The sequence below is a fragment of the Populus nigra genome, chromosome 16 (genome assembly GCF_951802175.1).
Source record: "Populus nigra chromosome 16, ddPopNigr1.1, whole genome shotgun sequence".
In the NCBI taxonomy this organism is placed as follows: Eukaryota; Viridiplantae; Streptophyta; class Magnoliopsida; order Malpighiales; family Salicaceae; genus Populus; species Populus nigra.
Genome location: NC_084867.1, coordinates 13,765,699 through 13,790,140, shown reverse-complemented (window position 1 = coordinate 13,790,140; position 24,442 = coordinate 13,765,699). Strand labels below are relative to the sequence as shown.

The 24,442-nt window shown below is 34.2% G+C and overlaps 3 protein-coding genes across 3 annotated transcripts; all 3 read right to left on the bottom strand.

Annotated features, from left to right (window-relative positions):
- Positions 1–631: 631 nt before the first annotated feature.
- Positions 632–2,007, bottom strand: LOC133675679 (transcription factor bHLH118-like). The gene is made up of 3 exons (XM_062097130.1): positions 1,423–2,007; positions 965–1,306; positions 632–845 (listed from the first exon to the last, which is right to left on the bottom strand). The coding sequence occupies exons 1-3, from the start codon at positions 1,732–1,734 to the stop codon at positions 759–761; spliced, it is 741 nt and encodes a 246-aa protein (XP_061953114.1). The 5' UTR covers positions 1,735–2,007; the 3' UTR covers positions 632–758.
- Positions 2,008–8,854: 6,847 nt separating this feature from the next.
- LOC133675892 (receptor-like serine/threonine-protein kinase At4g25390) lies at positions 8,855–11,137 on the bottom strand. The gene has a single exon (XM_062097430.1). The coding sequence runs from the start codon at positions 11,022–11,024 to the stop codon at positions 8,970–8,972; it is 2,055 nt and encodes a 684-aa protein (XP_061953414.1). The 5' UTR covers positions 11,025–11,137; the 3' UTR covers positions 8,855–8,969.
- Positions 11,138–17,021: 5,884 nt separating this feature from the next.
- Positions 17,022–24,205, bottom strand: LOC133675780 (probable protein phosphatase 2C 75). Its single transcript, XM_062097255.1, has 4 exons — positions 23,676–24,205; positions 23,211–23,564; positions 22,108–22,213; positions 17,022–17,631 (listed from the first exon to the last, which is right to left on the bottom strand). The coding sequence occupies exons 1-4, from the start codon at positions 24,069–24,071 to the stop codon at positions 17,306–17,308; spliced, it is 1,182 nt and encodes a 393-aa protein (XP_061953239.1). The 5' UTR covers positions 24,072–24,205; the 3' UTR covers positions 17,022–17,305.
- Between the last annotated feature and the right edge of the window lie 237 nt (positions 24,206–24,442).

The following is a 24,442-nucleotide window of genomic DNA, read 5'->3' as shown; positions in this document are numbered from 1 at the left end:
AAGTTGAGATAATTTTTTAACATGTTATCAGAGTTTTGTTAATCAAACGATCACGAGTTTGAATCATATCACCTCCATTCTATTTGATTAAAATTAAACACAATATAATGTAGACATGTGCAAATTTAAAGTCCAATAAGTTTTTATTTGAGAGGATATATTAGAAAATATTATAAAACTATTTTTAGTATCTTACCTCACATCTTAAACTTTTAAATTTAAGTGATTTTCTTTGACACAAACTAATTTTTTATTTTTATTTTTTGAATAAACAACAAAGCAATTCCCATATTGTGTCCTCAAACTATGATGATTGGGAAATAGAAATAAATACTATCATTTTATTCTTAAAGTCATTTTACCGGTACTAATCTAGTCCTCAGAATTACAAGATTTTCACACAACAAAAAAAAAAAGAAATTCAAGCACTCATAAGTGAAATCCTTCATGTTTCTTGCCAAATAAAACATCAACTTATGCAATAGAAATGGCTTCAAAGTTGCAAATGTATGTTAAATTTACAGTGTACTGCATGGGAGAAAGATCAAGAACAGCATGGTCACCCATTGAATTGAACACATAATTAATAAGCATGCATAGAGAGCCACCCAAATAGCCTTTAAGAGAAATATTAACAAAATACTTCTAATTAATAAAAGCATTTTCATCAAAGGTTCTCAAAAACAAAACCAAGCTGAGAAAAGTGTTTAGAATAGTGTTACAGTGCAAGATGTCAAGCCAAGAATAAGGACATCATTTCACTTGGATAAATCACATGTAGAAGAAACTACTAGGGTTAATTTCTGCCACAGCTCGGATAAATTTAAGCATGTAGGATCATTGACCTGTGGCAAAGAAAACATTATAACTGAAGCTAAGTTGTTCTTGGAAATAGAAAACAACTTATTAAGAACATAAACATAAAACCCTAAACGTTGTAGTTACTGATAACAATGGATTGTACCTCAGTTTGGACAGAGTGGAATAATCTTTCATTTACTTTGGTGGAAACACAGTTGATAACAGAAATTCCTTCTTCAAGCAACACTTGCAATACTCTTGATAGGGGCAAATCTCTCCCCAATAAATCACTATCAAACGTAATCTCAATACCACCTGGATATGGCTGGAGAGCTACTGAACTTGAAGAATATTTGTTAGAGCATCCACTTGGTGAGGCAACAGAACTGAAATCGGATAGTTTCTTTAACTCGTCTCTTTTGGCACTAGTTTCTTTGATCTTCTTTTGGAGATACTTTATATAATTCACTGCCTCGTTCATGTGATCTGAAATCGAACGCTTTCCCTGAAATCCCAAACAAACCCTAGTGCCTAATTATTGAACCCCAAGAATGTTTTTTTAAAAAAAATAAGCGAGGACTTCTCAAAGAAAGGAATAGAAGGAAATTGAAGGTTTCTCACCTTGATAAATTCAAGAGGAAGTAAAGCTCGAAGGGATGCATAAAGGGTTGCCATTTCTTGCCTCCTTTGTCTTTCAATATCTCTATGCATCATCTTCTTCTTACTATTGTTATTATTATCTCTAGCAGCCTCATTATTGTCCATGGAAATTATATTTCGCCGCCGGCCTTTCTCCATATTGTTGGTTATATCAGTACTGCCATGGATTTCAGCATATTGATGAGCAAGAATCAGATCTGGGATATTGTCTTGCTGGTGTGGACTGGAGGAAATCTTGAAGCACAGCTCACCACCTTGGTGTAAAGGGAACATTGAGCAAAGTTTTTATTCAGGCTTGAAGCTTTCTTTATGTAAGATGGCGATGGAGGTTAAAGAAGAAGATACGTTTGTTAGGGTATGTGATCTTCTATGGCCCTGATTTGCCAAACATCCCTTGAAAAAAGAAATCCACAAGAAGAGAGATGATTGGTGACCTCACTCTTGCATTGTTAAAGCTTTTCTTCCATGTGGAACTGTGTCTTTGTACAAAAGTAAATCCACTCGTTTGCATTCACACTTGTGAACTAAACTAGGTTATGTTCCCCAATGATTTCTCTATGTATTGATTTTGAGACCTAGTATCTGTCTGATGAGAGTAATAAATTGGTTGACTAGGAGTTATGGGTAGGAAATGAAACACGCTTGTCTACATCCATAAACAATGTGATTTGCCAACTATCTTATGCATTTAATGTATTCACAGCACTTATTAAGACTCTATGATGTATAGAAAACGAAGACATTTTGTTATTTAAACTGTAGACTTCCATTTCACCCTAAAAATATTTTTAAAGAAAAAGCAATAACCTTCGAGTTGCTTAATGAATATGAACTTCACTGTCTAATGAAGTCATGCCAAGTAAAAATTCATGAAAGATTGAAAATATGGGTATGTCACTGAACAACAAAAACTAGATTTTCAGAGTATTGATAATTATTAACTAAACCATTTTTATTCATAAAAAAAATATCAATCATTGATTGAATAAATGGAGTCAATATTGGTACATGATTTCGAGAATTTTTTTTATAAATTATCATTATTAATAATGGTTTTCTAGCTAGAATCGTGATCATACATTAGAAAATGATCTCGACTTTTTTTTATTTTTTAGAGAAGTTCTTATGAAACTAAAGACAGGTGCATAAATATTCATGTTGATCAAAATAAAAATTTTCCTAGCAAAGAAAAGAGGGAGAAGGGTTAGCCCAACCTAACCGTAGGCTTGCCTAACGAAGACCGAGAGTGAGGAGGAGGAAGAGAGAAGAAAGAAGGAAAGGACAAGGGCAAGGCCCAACTGAGACAGAATGAGTGAGCAGGAGAAGAGAAGGTGAAAGAAGATGGAAGGGAAAGGGGTAAGTAAAAAACAATTTCAAATCTTGATAAATGATTATTATATTAATAATAAATATGATTTAACATGACAGATATATTTCATGTTTTAATATTAAATTGATACATTATTAATAAAACAATATTAATTACACTAAGAAATCGATCACTAAAAGGTTAAGTTAAACAATTAATGATTTTTTTAATATTTAAGTGATCATGACACAATGCTAGACTATGTACATGATCTTTAAATATAAATTAATTAATTGTTGAATTGATAATAAATTAAATCGTTTAATTTATTTAATTCTATTTAATTATAATTATAATTTACATTTGAGCTAACATTTTAGGAACCTAATGAGTCACACACATTAAGAATCATTAATCAAAAATTAAAATGAAATAATTTAATTAAGTATGAATTAATTAAAATATATTCTAGAAATTAAAGGCTATAATATAATTAATACATGGATTATATTTCTAAACCTAGAAAAATCAAGTAAGGACTTGATTAAATTAATTTTTAAACTTATCCTGAATTAATATATCAATATTATTCAGAGAGAAAATTGATATTTTGCTAATTTATAGGGGTTTTTTAATTTTTTTCATAGATAATAAGTTATGCTTCTTATTTTTAAGAAGTTGCATGTTAGACATAAAAAAAGACTACGTAAATTACATAATAGACAGCTAGCATTCTAGGCATGATAATCTCTCTCTTCTAAATAGAAATTTAAGAGATTTCTCACTGGTGATTCATGTGAATTACTGTTCAAGGCTGAATAATTGAACAATTTATGGTTTGCGACAACCCAATTTTTAAAGAACTATACAAAACTGAAGAAAATCAGATCTTCAAGTAATAAACCCTTAAAAAACTCTAGATCTATCTAACACAATTTTAGAAATTTTTTAATAATTTTATTTTATTATTTTTGCTGTGTATATAATATTCAGGATGCTAACATAATGGGCATCCCACTACTGCATATCCCTCAAAGAAAATCAAGGTGGCATTGGTGGATCGAGAGGAGTTGAGTGGCATGAATAAAATTGAAAAGCAAAATTGGTTGATAAAAGACAAATTATGTGTTAAATAGAATAATTATAAATGAAAAAATATCTAATTATAATTTTTTTCACAATACATTAAGATTAAATCTATCTGTCGATCAAAAACAAATTATCTAAATTGAGTTATTAGATTCATCAAAAATAAATTCCCGCAACATAGTCTAATAATATAATAATCAAGATTGACATAATGGGAAGAAGAGGCCAATAAGAAATGAAGCTAAAACCATTACAATATCCCTAGAAGTTTGGCCCAATTCCTCCTCTCAAACCCCGTATTCTATTAGGCAATTATTTTTAAGAGTTTGGCACTTAAGGCAATGATGTTCCTCGAGGTACTAGCACTGAACAATATCAGCACTAAAATTGCAAATCTCTGCAGTGCATGTACCAATACAGAAGTTGGGAAAAAGGCAAAAGAAAAGTGGAGCTAGAACGACCCTTTTTTGATCTTATCACAAGTAGTTGTGAGTTGGAAAAGGATTTTTTTTATTATTATTTTTTCAATTCCCCCTCCTTCCCTATGGACAAGGAGTTGTTACATGTGCGTTTGAATTCACTATTATATGATCCAGAAAAAGTTAGAATATATTGTACCTCCAGTAATGACAATTATTAATGTGAATTATTGTGAAAAAGTGGTGTGTAAAGTCCTCAGATGATGAAGTCTAGGGATCATCAAACATTGGGATCCCCATCCTTTCGCTTAAGGGATCCCACAATTTGCTCCTAGGTTAATAAACTGCGTTATACATGATTTAAGAATATTAAAAAAAAAAAAAAAACTTGGTATTTTGTCAGTAGATGATCAATTCCTCTCTGTTTATCCTGTTAAAATAACGGGAAACAACAACTTCCTTCTAATTTTGTCACTGCCAATTAATTTTAACAAAACTAAAGCACATCAAGAAGATAAAGATAAACACAAAATCCAAATAAAGAAACAATAAAGCAAGATGATATTCAGCTAATAACACAATTATTGATTAGGTCATTGTGCCCTAGATTAATTAAGGACCATGTATGGTGTAGGTAGGTGGGTCAAATTGCAATGTCTATCTTCATGACTTGTACCAAACCCCAGTACAATAATTTTGGGTCTGGATAAAGCTGCCATGGTGTTCATGATCAATATAATGAAATACTAACATGAACATGATCCCACACCTCCTTTTCTGTTGTTTTTTAACCTCCAAAAACAATTTGGATCTCCATCGACTACCATCGATCCATCCATGTATATTTCTTATCGAGTTATAAAGAGTTACAATATAGTGCCCCCCACAACCCAAGCATAAAATGTTTTTTATGAAGTATACGTTTTTATATTGTCACCATCTTTTTGAAGTCAAAGGTAAACATGAACCATTTTCTTGGCATATCAAGCGATTCCTTTCTTGGTTATTTCTAGCCAGTATATCATTAATGATCACCTACTTCTATACTAATAGAGTTAAAAGAACTATATATTTATTATTCATTGATAGGAGCCAACGTTTCCCCAATTATGAACTCTCTATATCTTCTCAAATGAGTGAGATTAACATCTATAAATATCTTGAATTATCAAAAAAAATAAAATAAGTCATAATTTTTTGATACTCAACGCTTTTCTTCAGCAATATTTTACATTTATTAACTTAAATGCTAAAGAGTTTTTCATTCCATGAGAGACTTGTTTTTTCAGGTAAACTTTTAATCATCGATCAAGTCTAACAACTAATAAGTACATACACAAGGCCCATATTAAGCCCATATGTCTTGACCTAGAATCGCAACTCATGAAAAATTTATTTTTTATATGAAGTTTTTTCACGACTTCATCAGATGATAATGAGTACTTATGTATCGAGTTTTTATTATATTCATGCTCTATTTATTATTTATTAGATAAGAAGTTTAGATATTTATATTTTATTTGTTGAGTTTAAGGTATCCAAGGTAACCATTCAAATATTCATTATTTGAGTACTATTTATTATTCAATATAAATAAAAAAGTGTGTGTGTGTATATATATTAAATGATAAAATGATAAATGTTATGTGTGTGAGTATTATGTCAATACTAGAATATGCATATATGATATTGGATTTGAAAAATATAAATGTTTTACATATATATGCATATGAAACAATTTGTTTTGGGTTTCAAGTCGCGTCCGGAAATATTTATATTGTATTTATTATTCATCAATAAAATAACTATCTAAAAAACTCATCTATTTGAGTTATTTCGGTTCAATATTCATCATACTTGAGTTAAATTAGTATCCTTATTGTGAATCTACTAATTTATATATAAATAGTTTACTTAAAATGTGATTAAAAAAAAACTTAATCTCGGAGCACTAACATAATAATAATAAATAAATAAAAACACTTAATGCATGTTTAAAAGTGTTGTGAATGTTATTTTCAAAATAATTTTTGTTTGGAAATGCATTAAAATTTATTAACACGTCAAAATAATTTGAAACTAAAAAATAATAAAAATTCTTAAAAATACAGCTACACTGGAATCACAAATACCATAAATATTCTGTTGGTAAGGTAGAAACAATCCCAACAACTTTATTGCCATGGATTTTATTCTCCTACCTGGTTTTTTTATAAGTTGCTTAGTTGTCCAAAATCTTTTTAATGAGAAACAAAATCTGTTTCTGGTATCCTTAAATCTTTGATGCTTGACTGCGTGGGACAAACAAACGAGATTAAAGATAAGGAAGCAGAGGGTTATATTATAAGTTAATAATGATGATGATGATGATGATGATGATGATGATATTAAGATACTGTGTAGTTGCTAGAGATTTTAATGGATCATAAGTTAATACGAAAGGAGTTTTTGTGATGATTTTGATCAACTAAGATTGAAGCTTTAGTTTGCATCATGGGTTCTTGATTTGCTGACTCTGATTATTCTTTTTGGGCTCAACACACATTAATGTGGACGATAAAAAAAGGGTTCTTTTTCTTCTTTACCTTCCCTTTTCAATGGAATCTAGGAAACTTGTACGCATGGAAAACAAAATCATAAAATAAATATTTACTGCAATCATAGATGGCAACAGTGCGCTCGGATTTTTGTTTGTTATTTTATATAAGAAAAATTGTTGCATCGGGTAAGAGTTCATGACACCCTCGTTTCCTTTCGGGTATGGCAAGAGTTAATAACCGATTGATTAAATTGTTGCAATGATTTCATAAGAAATAATATTGAATCCGACATCCCTACATGTAACTATACCAGATCAGCAAAATAACTACTTCTAAAGCAACTGGCTGTCAGACAGCACAATTGTCAAGATGGGCTTTTTGTGTCTCATGGATTGGCATCCCAAGTTATAGCTGCAATTAAGGCAGCCCGTCCGCGCACTTGGAATGTTTTCTCCAGATTTATGCAGGAGGCAGTCTTCCACTCTTCCAACGATCAAACAGAGAACGTTTAGTGTAGTTAGTGAGCTGAGTTCGTTAAAGATTCATCTTCCGAACATTAGCAATGTTAAAGGCAATGTGTATCTATTGTGCTTGGATGTGAACTGAATAAAATTCGAAAAAAAACAGCACTTCAGGAAGTAAAATATATCCAAATTACCTGCTTCGTGGTTGCAACAGTCAGGAATGTCAGCACCAGCATCCTTTAACCTGAGCTCTCTGCCGGACAATGTATATCACATGAAAACATGAAGTTCAAAAGAGTTTTGATTGGTAAACTGGATCGGTCACAATCTTTCTACAACCTCGCCGAATTGTCAAGCCCCTAAGAGTCTTCCCAATCATGTATGCATTCCTTGCTTGTGATCTAAAAAGTGAAATCATGCAGTGTAACTGTGCATTGTTTGAGACGCTCATCATTGTCCCAACTCTCAATGCTAGAAAAGAAGCCTTTATCACATCTGCATTGGACCATCTTGTGGCCACAAATCTTACAGGGGCTTCACAGAGGATCAGATTCATGTTCGCATATTGGGTTTGGATGTGAGCAACATCTTCCTTACCTGTCACTCAATATCAAATATGAAAAAGCCTGGAACCATCTCTCAAAACTGGCAAACGTCATTCAGAAGGACAGTGGAGAGTATATAAACAAATTCAACTTCTGATAGCTGACGGAGAAATGCTTCAATGAACATACAAGTTTTTCCACCCATGATATATACCTGTAGCAATTTGGATTTACCTATCTGGTAATCTCTCACGTTTCTCCCATATACTTTGCTGTTAAAATCTGCATCTTTTGGGGCAAGGCATATTGAAATGCAATTGTTCACCAATTACCAATAAAGCAAACATATCAACTACTATGACTGATAATTCAAGCCTGCCTTGATAATTTGGGGAAAACAAGCAAATTACCAGCACAAATAAAAGAATCCACGCCTAATGATGATTGAATGTTCTCATATCATGATAAGGAGCCATAAATCATCAAATTAAACACCAGCAAGCAGAGCTCCTAAGTTCTCACATCTTAGAGGTTTGGTACACAAGTGTATTAGGTTTCCTTTTTCTTCTTCCTTTTTTCTTTGCAATTGACTAAGTTCAGTGATAAGGGACTCCGCATCTGGAACAAACAGTGCATTGGCATCCTTACCAAAAATAAACAATGCATATTGGTATAGATAGTAGCTGAAACTGCAAATTATACGAAAACCTTTGGCTATAATTGCTTGGCCAGCTTATAAAAAGTGGCAGACAAGAGGGGGCAACTACTGGTGCTAAATTCACCAAAAAGGATATGTTGCTTGTACGAATCCGAAAAACCTGGTGAAAGTTACTAAGAAAGCCTTGTTAGAGAAAACATGGCCCGTATTCAAAAAGCCTAATCAAGTACTAATGGCATTTCTGAAACTCATCGTTGAAGAAAAAATTAAGTGGGGTCCTTATCTTGCTGTTGCAAATCTATAATGACTAGAGAACATTATGATACTAGCAATGGATTGGTAGGCCATACCAGCATACACAAGAGCAAGTAAAACAAAGTTCAACTCATTTCATTTAAAGATGACATTTTGCTTTACACCTATAATGGTATGATCCATAAGCAATATACTGCTGCTCATGGAGATCAATTTTGGACATTAAAGCTTACCGAACCTTCTTATGTGGTTTGGACTTGAAAGGGACCCGTGTGGGAGGTGAAGGAGAAAATTCAGTTGGTAATTGAGGCGCCTGTGACTCTCCGGTGAGCATCCCCACAACCTCCTTCATTGAGGGACGGTGAGCAGGTGACTTTTGCAAACAAATAAGAGCAACAGTGATGCATAATGTAGCTTGGTCCCGATCCAAAGACTGTACAGACTTATCAACCAAATCAAGAAGTTTTCCAGCACGGGCAAGATTACGAGCCCAATGCATTAGATTCGCACGCTGAAATTCAGACATTGGTGAGGTAGTAACCTGGAGTGGACGCCTCCCAGCAATAAGAACTAACAATAAAACTCCAAAGCTATACACATCAGACTTCTCTGATAAATTCCCCCCACCACCATACTCAGGGGCAACATAACAAACAGTTCCTCTCATGCTTGGTGTACTACTGATTCCACTACTCTTTGGTATCTCTCCGCTCAAAGAATCATGGTTATTCCGGTTACCTCTAAATAGCTCACCGCTAAACCATTCAATACTGCCCCTGCTACCTCTACTCTTACTCCTCTTCTTCTTTCTCTCACCGTACATTTCCACATCTCTTGGCCACCAATCTTCTGCTTCATTATTGCCATCACTAGTCATCCCCATTTCTCTCTTCTTCTTTTTCTTCTTCTTGTTCTTTTTTTCTAACTCTTCACAATACTCCTCCTTCCACCATTCCCTCGGCAGCCTTCTCTTCTCCTTCTTCGAAACCTTCTCATCGTTATCATCATCTAATGAAACCCACCAATCCAATCTCTTTCGATTCTTCTTCTTATCTATTTTCCCAACAGGCTGACTATTTGATGACGATGAAGCTCCAATCCAGTCACTATTTGGTCTCTCCTTCTTTATCTCCGTTCCAATCCATTCCATCACATAATCCTTCACTCCCCTGTTCTCCGCGGTCACGCCACCATTTTCTTGCTTCCACCACCAATCCTTTCGAGACACACTCTTTGTCCCTTTCTCACTCCCTTTCTCCCCATTAAACAATTCTTTCCTACCCTCAATACTACCCCCATCCAAATTCCCCTCCGAAAAAACCCCCACACCACCAGCCTCCGGAGAAGCACTCACAGCCTCCAAAGTCTCTGGTGAAGTCATACAAACCGGCGACTGATCCACCCCAAAATGAAACTCATCAAACCCAGTAGTCACACTCTCAGTATCCTCCACGACAGATCCATAATCTTCACCCCCGTTATTACTCTCTAATTCAGCCCTTTTCAACTCCAACCCACCATTTATTTTATCACTCTCTTCCCCCTTAACCTCACACTGCTTCTCATCATTCTGATTACTCTGATCTATCTTCAACCAAGCTAATCCAAAATCAGCAACCTTTGCATTAAAACACTGATCAAGTAAGATATTACTAGGCTTAATATCTCCATGAATAACAGGTGGGTCCAAACCATGAAGATACTCAATCCCTTTAGCAATATCAACAGCAATGCTAAATCTTTTATTCCAATCAACCAACTCCACGCATTTCCTATGAAGTAAAGCATCCTGCAAGTTCCCATTTTGCATAAGATCATACACTAACAACAAACTACGATGCTTCCTATCATAGGAAAAACCAATAGCTGCAACAATATAAGAAGAATCAAGCTTTGAAGCAAAAAGCAACTCGTTTTGGAATTCTCTTTCCCCTTGGAGAGACCCCAAGTCCATAACTTTAACAGCAACGTTGAAATCATTAGGAAGAGTTCCATGATAAACCGAGCCAAACCCACCTTGGCCTAAGCGAAGAGAAGGGGAGAAGTTATTCGTGGCGCGGCGGAGAGTGGTGTAGGAGAATCCGTGCGGGGGTTTGGAGAAGTCGGTAGGGACAGTGCGTTTACGAGTGATTTTGCGGAAGCAGATGACGAAGAGGACGAGGACGGAGAAGGCGGCTGCGGTGGCTGCGGCGAGGGGAGCTATGAGGCGGGAAGGGTGGTGGTGGGGGGGGAGGAGCGGGGGAGGTTGGGGTGGGAGTAAAGGAGGGATTGGGCGCGATGGCATGGTGGTGGCGGTGGTGGTTAGAAAACGACTAGAAAGAAGGATTTGGTAATGGAAAAGAGGAAAGGTTTTGTCAATCGAAGGTGATGTGGACTTCTTTTCTTTTCTTTTCTTTTCTTTTCTGTTTTTCCGTTTCTTTTTTGTCCTTTGTTTTCTGTTTGTTTTTTCTGTTCCCTTAGATTCTCTACTTTTTATCTTCTTTGTTCACTATGGAGTTTGGATGCTCAAACACTCTTAGAGAGGGAGTTCAAATTTTACTGTCAGAAAATTGGGTCGAGGTTGTCCAAACCTTAAAAAAAAAACAATAGGTTTTGCTACATGGTGATACATGATTTATTCATTTCACTTGTATTAGTATTTAATGTGTGTTAATTTTAAGGAATTATTTTGTTGATTATGAATATTTATTTTATTTTTTAATATTTTGAATCAATAACGGAAGAAATTTCAATAAATGTATTGTGTTGATATAAAAAAATATGTTTTTAATCTCGTTCAAAAAACATGAATCCCGGCTGTATTAAATAAGAAAAAAATATTTGATGTGTGGTTCTGGCTGTGTACACAGGGGATTGGATAATTTTGTTCATCTTGATTAATAGTATATGAAAGCACAATAAAACTCAGACCCTCGGCACTTGAATTGATTAGATGGATTGATTCGGAACTTAAATCTATCTTAATTAAAAAATAAAAAAATAAAATAACCTAGTCAAAAATCTTGATTGACTTAACTCGATCAACATAAATAAAACTCTATAAAAATAATCATTGACTTTAAAAAAAAATCAAAATATTAAACTTGTAATCCAGGTCTTTTTCATTATTGAATTTTAAAATTATAGTATATAAGGTTGATTTTAACAAGAGATTATTATGGAAAGTAAGTTTTTTTATTAATCAATAAGATTTAAATCTCATGTGAACCTATATATATGAGACTACAAGAAGTTTAGTAAACTTTTATAAATCTTTTAATTTTAACATAAATCATAAATAATTGTTTTTATCAAATAAAAATATAGATTTAATTTCGATTAAAATCCGAACCTAAAGTTTACACGATGGCTTCACCGTGAAACATAAAGGAAACTAATGTCAAATTCGGTATAGTTTCGTCTACGAACGAAAGGCATACATCATATAATGCAATGAATATCTTCTCGATTCAAGGAGTGTTTGCACTGTGTTTTTTTTTTAAATTTAATTTTTTTTATTTTAAATATTTTTTTATATTTTAAAATCGTTTTAACGTGTTGATATTAAAAATAATTTTTAAAAAAATAAAAAAAATTTATTTTAATATATTTCTAAACAAAAAACATTTTAAATCGTCATCACTATTACAATCTCAAATACATCCTTAATAATAGATAAGGAGAATGACGAATGAATAGTGGAAGTTTGGTTCACGAGTTCTATTTGCAATGGTGAGCTGTTATACCAATGTGTAGGTGTGTACTAAAAATATTGTTTATAACATTATTTTAAAACTTGGATTAATCAAACAGGTTAACTTATCAATTTCAAGACTCAACTGGTAGGTGGTGGATAAAAATTAAAAGAAAAGGACTTGTGATTCAAGCAAGAAGCAAGACTGAGTCCTATGTGATTATGTCAAAGTTATTTCTAGTGCAATCCACCGTAACATGCATCAACTTATGCAAAAGTCGTCTGATTGAGGCATGATTTAAGTAAGCAATTGACAAGTCAATCAACAACAAGAATATTGTAATGATCATCTTTCACCGAGCTGAACGGGGAGAATAATGATAGGATATATGATGCTCCTGCGTTTACAAAAACTCCAAGAATTGTTTGATTTTCATTGCTTTTTCATCTTAAATTATAATAAAAACATGAATTTTAAAAAACAAAACTACAATTTATAGTTTTTATTTAAACCTGCTTTTTTTCTTTTCAAGCCCAACTACAAAAACCATCGCAATACCGATCACCAAGGGAGGATGAAAACTAGCTAATCAAAGGTAATTCTGGGGCGAAAAGCCAGGTTTAGGTCATCCATTTGATAAATTAAAGGGAATGAAAGTGGAGCAGGTAGGCTTCTCTCACACGGCACAGCCCCACACTAAAGTAGGATACCAAGAACCAAAACCCTATTTGTTTCTTCTGCTAGGTTTGACATTTTCTTTTCTTGCTTACAGCATCTTTTGCCCCCTGACAGAGACTCTTAAGTTAGAACTTAGCAAGAAAAAGCATGGGCAGGAGCCTCCTAATTAAGAGCTAGTTTTTAAATTAATCCCTTTTTTTAAATGGTGAATTTCTGATTCAGCTTTGTATATCTTAATTAATCTTTCAAATCCTGTTCATATAAGTTTTTAATAGCTCTAAAATTTATGATACTCGAACTGGTAGTCTCTGAAAAATAAACATAAAACCTGATCAGTTGATCTGCAACTCTCAGAAATAATTAATCTAATTTTTTTATAAAATAAAATCTAGCAACCACTTGCTTAATATTGTATTGTAGTTATTGTTTATCACTCTAGGTATCTAAGCTGGCTCACACCTCTGTTTAAAATAATGGAGCCCGACTTTCCCATCTTGAAATCTTTAACTATTAAATTTTTTATTATTATTATTGCTTCAATCTATATGATTTTTCTAAAGGAAGAAAATATTATTTTTCTCCTCAATCTACAGGGTTAGTTCATGCCTCTATATATGTCAACATTAATATTTAAGGGTCAGACTCTTAAAGGCAGACAGTATAATATTGAAGCTGAACATTATTTTAACTTCGTTTAATTCAGGTGATTGCAGTATAAAAATGGCCTGCAAATTTGAAGAGGAAAAAATGGAAATTGAATTGTTTTGACTAATTTTGAGTTTGCTTTTTCAAAATTGAAGTTATTCTTACTTTACAAAAAATAAAAAAAATAAAAAACTGAAAAAGAATTGGCCAATTGCAATGATTCCAGGAAAAAGGAGGGCAGCCATGGGTCATAATCCATTTTGGAATCAGAGAAAAAGTGATAGAGAATAAATTTTAATTCAAAGAAAAGCAAATGACTCTTAAATTAATAGTAGCCATTGATTTAGATTATTTCAAGAGATTTGGAGACTACAAGAAAAAGAATACACGTATGTTTGAATATTTTATTAATTATTTTCTGAGTTTATCTTTGAAGAAAAAAATAAAAAATAAAATCCATAGCTATTCAAAAATAATAAAAATATCTCCATTTTCTCCTATAGATCTCTATTTTTTCTTTAAAATCATCTAAAAATAATTAATAAAATATCACTTCTCTAAGCACAAGCAGTCTACCCATGGAAAGATATCTTCATTAAAAAAGAAAAGAAGGAAAAATAGCTATACTCTTATCCTTGTAAATTCAAAACAAATTCACTTTGGTCCTATAGCTTAAAATTTCTCAATGCCACCCCTATACTTTTTTTTTGTTTTTAATATATTTTATTTTATAATCTCTTAATATTTTGATTATTTTCATATTTATGAGAATTCAAGAAGAATAACAGGAAGAAAAAAAAAAGCAAGAAAAGGGGATGAAAGCACGATTCCTTTAAAAATTACGGACAATATTGACCTTTTTTGGAAATAATAGGGGTAAAATTGAAAGACTGTAAACAATAAGTATAGAAATGGAACATTAGTAAATCTATAGTGGCAATTATATACTTAACCCAAAAAAGAAAAAGGCAAAAAAGAAGAGGATGACGTATCAATTGAATTAAAGTTGTAGATCACGTGGAGACCGGTGGGATTGTACGTTGCAAAATACTCTGCTCACGTGTTAAACCACCTTGTGTAACTTCGACTCCAGAAGAAAACAATATTGATTCTTCACATCATTGAGGAGCTGTTAGGCATTCCATTTTAAATGAAGTTTCATGGAAATTTAAGATTTATTTTATTTTTGTTTAAAATTAATATTTTTATATTATTATATTGTTTTGATGGGCTGGTTTGTGGAGGTTAAAAATAATATATTTTTTTAAAAAAAATATTATTTTAATAAAAATATTTTGAAAACAACCACCAACATATTCTTAAACAGTTTTTTATTAAAAAATAGACAATTATAACATTTGAAATAATCCACGATTCATAATTAAATCATCTAAAAGAAATCACTTGCTTAAAAAAAAGATATACAAAAGAGTCTCAACGTAAGGTTTAATATTATAGTGGTTAAACACTTAAACTGGATCTAACCTGATAAGTTGTGCCCATAAATATATTACCTAAAACTTAATCCGGGTTTTATTGTTTTATTAAACCATATTAGATATTAAAGCGTTTTTATCCCGTCAAGCATGACTTAGTCAACACCAATATTTTTTTAAAAATAAAATAAAATAAAATAATTAAACAATACAATAGTTGAAGTTACCCCCTATCTGTTCTGACAACAATGTTTACACTTCCTTGTCAGTTCTCACATCAATGTTTAGACTTTAATTGTTGTTAGTTTTTAAAATATTTTTTCTTTAAAAATATATTAAAATAATATTTTTATATTTTAAAAAAATTTATTTTTAACATTAAAAAAATTTAAAAACATAAAAAAATTTTATTTTATTCAAAAATATTTTTTCTAAAAAAAAAATGAATTACTCAAAAGCAGAAATCATTGTATGTGTCAGTAAAGTAGCTTCCATATAAACATAAAAGAAGGATTACGATGTGTTTATACAAAATGCAACCATTCATTTTGCAGTCATTAAGTCCCTCAACCTCACACATTTGAGGCAGTCAGATGAAAAAAGCATCATCATCACCATACCTAAAAGAACACATAGCTTTAGCCAAGCTTCAGAACCAGCATTTTCCTGCTCAAATGATCTCAAAGCCAAGAATTTAATTTGTTTCTTCAATAAAGGAAAAATCTGGTCCATCGTACAGCTGTAGTGAACAGGAGAGAAAGAAAGTCCCCCACTCTGAAAGTGTACAGACAAATGGTATAACACATTGTACTTTAGATGCACACACCCATGAGCTTGGAAATTTGTTTTATTTGAGTTCTTCCACAATTCCTGTGGTCAAAGAGGATTTCCAGAATTTCTAAGACAACGAGCTGTTAGGTTGGGCCATGAGTTTTATTTCTGGTAATAAGTAGGTGGACTTAGCTGTGGATTTTTTTAAAAAAAAAATCAGCACACTAATTTAAAAATAAATTGATAGAATAATATAATTATATTTTTTTTGATGAAATAGTATATTTCCAGCTTGATGTTTTAGAAAAATAATATTTAATAAATATGGTGTTTTCCAAACACGGCAACTCAACATGTTTTTCTTAGAAAGCGTGACATGTCACTAAATTTAATCACAGATGTCCTCCTTCTCCCTCAAGTCAAACAACACAGCCCCATTAAATCCTCAGAGACAGAGACTAACTGCCAAAGTCCTAAGATCCCATAAAAGAGTAGACTTTCCACTCAATTGCGTTGGTTGGAAGGAGCACCAAAAAAATAAATAAAAGATGAATGACTCTAGCCTCCACAAGGACATGCAAATCTCAAGAAATGGTAGCTATGCAGGTGGAAATGGCCACAGCCACACTGTCACTTCAGCAAGAGATGGGTGTCGTGAGTTCATACCAGGAGAGAAGAAGGCAGCCTTGAGGCCCCCGCGGAAGAACAGAATCAAATGATGTTGAACTTCACAGAGAAAGCCGGGTGGAAAATGCAAGAGCTTTGTCAAGAGAATAGCTGGAATTTAATTGTCGAGGTTAACAATTAATTAATGTTGCGGTTAGAAACAGCTACATTAATTAATTATCAAAATTCAAAAGCACAAGTAAAAGTGTGCTGCGGTGTTAATTCACTTATTTTTTTGCCTAATTAGTTGGTGCAGCTGCGAGCTGTCACGTACCTCAGCTCATCTTGGCTAGGTACCAACTAGGAATTAATAAAGATAGTTTGCGAGCTACGAATTAGATGGCCAACTTGAGTAAAACTGATGCAACCAAAACTGGAACGACACTGCTAAAACGATGATGGATCCCCTCCTGGGCCATCCTGACAAACTGAATCATAAGAGTAAGGGCTTCAGAGCACCCTGCTTAATTAGGCGCTCTCAGTGGATGAACACAGCAGCAAAATAATGTCTTAAGCAGCGGTTGATCTCATTCCACGAAGAAACCTTACCATAACAAGGATACCAAGGTCTATCTAATGCTTTGCATTTATATAAAGATGTTATTCTACAATAAAAACCCTATCTGTGCATGTTGTTGATTTCCAGGAGATGCACCGAGTTCAGTTCAAGATTTAATGACCCCCCTACCTGAACCTCAGCTACTTTTGAGATCAACAACAATAACACTGATGTTATCACAGCTTCTCCGTCCTAAAGCAAGGCGAGTAAGAAGTGCGGCGGCCAACATGCTTCGAGATGGATATAGAGCTCCAGCTCCTTCATCTTTGATCCGAGGGCCAGCATTGACAGGAGAAGGATTTTCTTCTCGGAGGCACTGCCGAGCTACCTTACAAGCCAAGTCACCAGACAAAACATCCCATAAGCCATCACTTGCAAGGAGCAAGCAGTCATCTTCTGATTCTCTTTTTGTAAAAGTAATCTCAGGCTCTGGTATCACAAATGGCTTTAAATACTCGTCCCCTGGCAGAAAAAAAATCACAAAAGAAAAACAACTGAGCAAGTAATTGTTCATCTGTCCGACACTGGGTAGAAATTTAATACCATCACAACCAGAACAAGTTGCAAACTAACCAATAAGGGTCAAGGAAAACCATGGTCAGGCAATTAACACAAATAATTGATAGACAATCGAACATTGCTGAAGCAAACATGCATTTTCCACAGAAAGCATAGCATATCAGAACTCTAGATAAAAAATTATAATGCTATTAAACAAGTTAAAAAAAACTAAGCAAAAGCATTATACAAACAGTCAGGTGATGGAACATAAATGCTTCGTAGATATTTGAACACAAAAGTTTAGCATGCTGCCACTGGAAAACAACAAACACCTCACTTTGTAACAAATTTCCAACGAAGGACTGGAAAAACATTTCCCTTTTCTTTCCTGGCTAAAAAAACAGGTTTTATGTCAGCTGAATATTGAGAAAAATAAATGAGTGCAATGCTGAATGTTAAGAGTAGCATGTAATCATGTCAACTGCTTTGCCAAACAGACGAGAAGATTTATTTTCCATCTATAGCTTCCCTAAACAGAAATCTTATTATATTTTCACTAATGAAGTCAGATGTGCTATCGTGGGTGCACATGCATTCGCAACCAAAAGCTTGTTTTGGTTGATGTCAAGAATCTAATCTCAATCTTGCCACGCGGAAGCCATGCAGGCATCGGTTATGATTTTTTGCAAGCCATGTTTTCTTGCCCGAGATGCATTGTGGAGAATTCCAGAACCATTAGAAGGGTGACCACCCAAATAATACCCAACTTTATCGTAAAGGTTATAACACACATTCTAATGTTTAAGAACCAATAATCAAAATCGGATCCTTCTTTGTGCCATCAATGCCCATGGGAAAACTTCTTACTGTAAATTTGTGGAAATCACAGCAGGACAATCAAAGTCAAACTACCAACTTCTTTGTAACTGGGCATCTCGTCAGACGTTAGCACTCAACTTGGCAGCACCATGGTTTGTCCTGATTGATACAGAAACAGCCAAATTCGTAATGAAAACTTACACACAACCCATTTTCATGTTGAATGTCTCATAATTAGAGCCTTAAGTGCGCAAGAGGGATTATCATTGAAACTTTAATGTGTATCGTAGAAGTAACAGGTTGCCAGCTGTGAAAACAACATATATAGCATGTCATTAAGTAGCAATATCCATCATCATTAGGTCAGCAGCAGTTGCTAAATCACTAGTAATACAGAACATGATAAAGGATGCAGTGGAGCCACGCATGGCGACAGAATCTAACATCAACCAGGAAAAAGTTAAAGAACTGAATAAATTATAGCATAGTATCTAACAGGGAAAGGTAAAGGAAATACAAATATCCAATGCAATACACAAGCATTCAGATGACAAGAAACCAGGATATATATTATCTAGATTTTTGAGCTACTTTATGTATGCTGACATTTGCAAATTGAAGAACATAGAAACTGTAGTACATCCTTTTACTTGAGGTCTTTCAATTTAGGATTAAATGCCTTATAGGTATTGCGGCGTTCGTTTGCATACCATAGATATGACAGCCAAGGGTTGGTCTCTCAACAGCATGTAAAATACAACAAACTACAATGAACTTAGATTCAGTATGTTACTCTAGTTAGTGTTATGCAAAAATTATGGAACTAATTTCAGAATCACTACAGCAATGAGGCACCAAACAGAAAAACATCACACAAATATATGTATAATCACCTAACTCTCATTGTTTCTCGCTCATTCCTAGATTAGGAAATGAAACAGAAAGACAACCCACATATGCTGTGGTAATCCTTCTTATCCTAATTACTCATATAAACCCTATGATTTCTCTATTACATTTTCCAACTTTTGGTTGAGTATTCAGCTCATCTAAGAGAACTATTTTTACCAGGTATGTATCAGACAATCTTTACGGTCATTTAACCAACTCTTAAATCGATTTAAAGTTGAGATGCCATTTTCTTTCTATTGCTTTCGTAATAGCCAAACAAAAATGAGCATTAATTTGGATTTCGCTAGACTCGCCATATAATCCTCTCTCTTAACTGGTGACTTTAGTTTGCTACTTTTTCCTCACATTCATGAATCTACATAGTTACTTAGGTTGTTCGGTATCTTTCTTCATGCCTAATATGGACAAGGAACTTAAATTCACCCTATTAACAAAAACCAAACCAAGTTTTACACTGATCATCAGACTAAATATATTCATATACCAATTCGGTTTTACGTTTATCATCCAACTTTTTACTAAATATAAATATCTATTTCCAAACTCCTTATAATTTCCTGGGTTAAGACAACAAGGAATTCCATTTTAGCATTATATCCCCAGCTTATAGCTTGCTAGCCACTTCTTTTCTTATTTTGGATGCCTTGTACCTTCCATTATCCATCCTTTCCGAGTGCATGAGGAAATACAATCTTACGAACAACATGCTATGACTACCACCAAAAATCTTATGACCAGCATGCTACGACTACCAACACCCCCAACAAAAAAAAGGGAAAAGAACATTAAAGTGTACTTGCCAGATGTAGTGTGACCTCAAATAATCATACTTCCCAAACTTTCCCAGATCCCTAATTGCTCTTCATTGACATCCTTGAATACAGCAAACTGCATATGATGCATACAGATATGCCAACCATAATGAATCATAGACCAAAACACGAATAACATGGAGAGGCATGTAGAATGAATCAAGAAGGAAAAAGACCGAAATCGTAATGGTCCACCTTCGGTTCCTCCTTCAACACTACTACTACGAACCATGGAAGGAAAAAGATCAAAGTTTCCCTTTGTTCCTTCTTACCTCCCCTTCTATAGAAAAGGCTCACCAGTGAGAGCAAAGCTATAGCATCGCACATTATTGGCACGCGTGACCCATCAGTTGCACTGCCTAACACAGTAGATAACAAAATTATTTGCTAATATGAACCAATAATTTTGGTGCATCCATCAGCAACCTTAAGTTTTCTCATATGCTTCGATGAAGCACCATCGACAATTGATTGCAGGTTAAGTGAGCACTAGCTTATGCTACCTAACTATACTAAAGCAAAGCCCTCTTCCTAGTCATTTTACATTTCCTTCTCTCTCTATAAAAAAGGTAAATTTTATCAAAAAGAAAGCAGAATAGCCTAGCATTTATAGTGGCTTATTGGTATCCATTTCAGTTGAGAGAAGGGAATCATAAAATTATATCCCATTCAATTTCCCGTTCTAGACCTTGCAACATTATTACATACTTAAGTTGAACCTCAGATTGGCAACCAATCCATATCTGAAAGGAATATGCCAAATTTGATAGATCATTGCCACACCACTTCAAATATAATTGATCGATCGTAAATATATTTCCTTTTGTAAATATAATTCTTTTATTTAGGCAGCATAATCATGTCCATTCTTTTACTCTAGTGGATGAACCAATATTTTGCACCATGGGACGTTTATAGATTTTTTTCTTTCTTTTAGATTGTTACACACCACTATCTGTCCATTCGTAATGTCTATTGGTACTCAAGACTCCAATATGGAACAAGTGCACAGCCATTCATGGATATTAATTTATTGTAGATGTCCAACAACAACTATTGAAAGAATGAAAGTCCCCTGTGCTTCCTTTGTTAATTATATGAATGAACCTATCCAGAAATCAATTTAAGAAAAAAAACAAGAACTCAACAAACTTTTGCTTGTTTTTTCAAAACAAATGTTTTTGATACAATAAGAGCCAATGGATGAATTAACTTCATAATTTCAATCTCTTATGGGTAATTAACCCATTCAGCTAAAAAAAGGAAAAAGAAACCTAGAGCCCACAAACATTGATATAAGAAGCATAGACTAACCATTTTTTCCAAAAGAATTCAGCAAAAATTCATAGGCTGGCAAATATAATAATGTAAACATACAGAATATAAGGTCAACAAATTTAAAAAAACTACGAATTCCAAAACCTCCACAGAGATGCAATCATGTTTCTTTCTTTTCTACTCTTCAGGGTATCAATGACCCTCCAAAGGTTAAAGCAGACCATTGCGTACTTATACCTGAGCAAACTTATAAATGGAAAACTAGTCAACATTAGAGCAATAAAAAACATTCATTTGCTCAGAGAAATGCACCGAGTTTTCAAAATGCATAAGTTAGAAATTGAACTTTATTTGACTGGTGAAAATGAAAAAAAATAATTAATACAAGGCTATTTAACAGCATAAAGGGAGACATATTCCACATGGATGCACATCCAACTCTGCAAACAATAGGACTAGGAGTAGTTTTGTGTAAAAATGAAAACTAATCTACTAATGTGACAGAGTTTTTTATACGAGTGTGTGGAAATAATAAAAACAATTCAGCTCTTGAGGATGACATGTCGTAACTCTGGAAAACAAGGATAATGATACAGTTAAACCTAGAATAAATTACCTATTGCTCGAGACATAGCGAGAATGCCTTCAACTCGAGCTCCATCCAGGTAGATCACTCGACCTCCAGCAGCTTCAATTCTTGCGAGTTCATCTTGCCTATCCGGCTGCAACAAATGTTGGGAATTTATTTTTTTTATTCATTAATCAAATTAAAGAGTACCAAAAAAATAAAAGAGAGAGCAAGTCAAATTAAACCGAAGGGGAGAGAGAGAGAGGGAGAGAGAGATTTAAAATGTTTTTACATCTAAGGAAGTAACACGAATTTTTTCCATCTATTGGAAAAATGGATAACATGTGCAAACAAACTAGGCAGTGGAATTATTGATGGAATGAAATTCCTTCTCATTTTTTGTTTAAATGATTTAACTTTCCGATAACAAGATTATAATTAACAAAAAATAGGATATCTTATTTTTAAGTGGAATAACTAAATAGGGGTGGATAGCAAATAAATTCTACTTCAGATAAAATTAAGATATAAATCCCATATGAAATTAGATTGGAGTCTTATTTTCATTTCATTGACAATCTTGTTCTAACCAAACAGGGGCTAAACCCTGCATTAAAAGAAGAAGAAGAAGAAGTAGTAAAAGCGCTGGGGAACAGTATGTTGCAAACGTCAAGTTGCCTTGCCAAGCATTGGATTTCGGTCTCATACTTGCATGTAGGTCCAAGCAATACAAAATTACAAATCATGATATTGCTAAAATCATGCAAACAGTTCTAAAGTTCTAGTCAAAAGGATTCTTTTAACAAAAATGGAACATCATAACTAGTTCCTTCATGCTCGCCAAATGTCAAATGAACGACTTTTCCACAAGCAAATATAGACACCTGGTCTAGAGACCATTATCCAAGAAATGTCCCTACTCCCCACCCTGCGCAAGATGCCACCTGGTATCTACAATAGGTAACATTTGACAAGTTGGCAAATCCATGTGTTTCGTATCATCAGAAACACGCAATCCACATTAATTTGCAATGAAGACAAATTTCCAACAGTCACCATGATCAAATCATGACCAGCAATGGACGGCCTGGATTAGTTCATACATACATACATTAAGATTTCCATGATGTTTTCCGACTGAAAAAACTAACCTTATGATCAACACTAAGGGGAATGGCCCTTCCACCTCGTGAAAGCACGGCGCGTGAGTCACCGCAATTAGCAACAATTATATGCTCCGGGGTTAACACAGCCACCACCGCTGTGGAGCCACCAAGTATCATCTGGGTAGGGCGGCACTCACATTGGAAACCCTCACTCCCACATGCGCACGTGCTCATTGCCACCTCATCCATTCTCTCGTAGCTTCTCTTCATCACTCCCCTCCACATTTCCTCCCATTCCGCCCCAAATTCCCCACTCTCACCACTCCCGCACGTTGATTCCACGCGTTCCAATTCTTCCTCTATTAACACGTGCATCTTTTCCCTGCATAACGCTGCCACCTGCGAAAAAAGAAAAAATAATGAAAACAATTAAAAAATAGATATTGTTAAGTGACGAGATTACCCTTCTCAAAATACAATTGAATACTGAATAGCGTTTTCAGTAATTACGTGATAACCGCCATGACCGTCATAAACACCAAACAAATGCAACGGCCTTCGGCGGTTAATCCCCGGCAGGCAAAAGCTAGTACGAACAGAAATCGCATCTTCCATCTCACGTGACCTCCCTGACACTGACATGCTCCCAAACACCGGCTCCACCGTCTGAATTTCACTCACAGTCTCAACAATCCGCTTTCCCTCAGCGGTTGAACTCGAGCTCCCCTCCCCCGTCGCCTGGCTCTTCTCTTTTGAACCTTTTGCGTAAGTCGGCTGAGGAGAACCACGAGTGGTTGAGATAGCGGCGAGACGCCTCATCTCGATTCTCCTTCTTCGGCGCTCCCTGCATTTCGCCGCCGAATCGTCTTCATTGTCGTTGGACATTCTTCGGCAAACTTCTGTCATTGCATTCCGTTACGGTTAACAGTCATCTCCGTTTGACATTGACAAACAGAGAGAGAAAGAAAGTGAGAGACAGAGAGATTTAAAGGAGATTTTATTTTTCTAATAAGAAGAAAGAAAAGGCAAAACGTGTTGTGTTTTCTGTATTTCTGGAGTAAGCAAAAGCATGAAAGGCTAGCCAGCTCGAAATTGCCTCTTCTTATTTGCAGTCGTTCTTCCACGTGTCCGCCCTGACGCTCCAACTTTCTGATTCTTTCCATTTTTTCACAAGCGCCGTATGGATAGTATAATTTCTTTGTGAAGCCATTTGATCGTTCAAAATACCCCGCAATAAATCATAAATATCACATAATAACTTAATTTATCACTCCTAT

Bases quoted from the DNA above. Each gene is read 5' to 3' on its own strand.
- LOC133675679 (XM_062097130.1), bottom strand. From the start codon at position 1,734: ATGTTCCCTTTACACCAAGGTGGTGAGCTGTGCTTCAAGATTTCCTCC. The intron at 1,307-1,422 runs GTGAGAAACCTT...TTGGGATTTCAG, and splicing joins TTCCTCTTGAATTTATCAAG to GGAAAGCGTTCGATTTCAGA. The intron at 846-964 runs GTACAATCCATT...TCTTTGCCACAG, and splicing joins TCCACTCTGTCCAAACTGAG to GTCAATGATCCTACATGCTT.
- LOC133675892 (XM_062097430.1), bottom strand. From the start codon at position 11,024: ATGCCATCGCGCCCAATCCCTCCTTTACTCCCACCCCAACCTCCCCCG.
- LOC133675780 (XM_062097255.1), bottom strand. From the start codon at position 24,071: ATGACAGAAGTTTGCCGAAGAATGTCCAACGACAATGAAGACGATTCG. The intron at 23,565-23,675 runs GTAATTACTGAA...CTTTTTTCGCAG, and splicing joins ACGGTCATGGCGGTTATCAC to GTGGCAGCGTTATGCAGGGA. The intron at 22,214-23,210 runs GTTAGTTTTTTC...CATTTGTTGCAG, and splicing joins CCCTTAGTGTTGATCATAAG to CCGGATAGGCAAGATGAACT.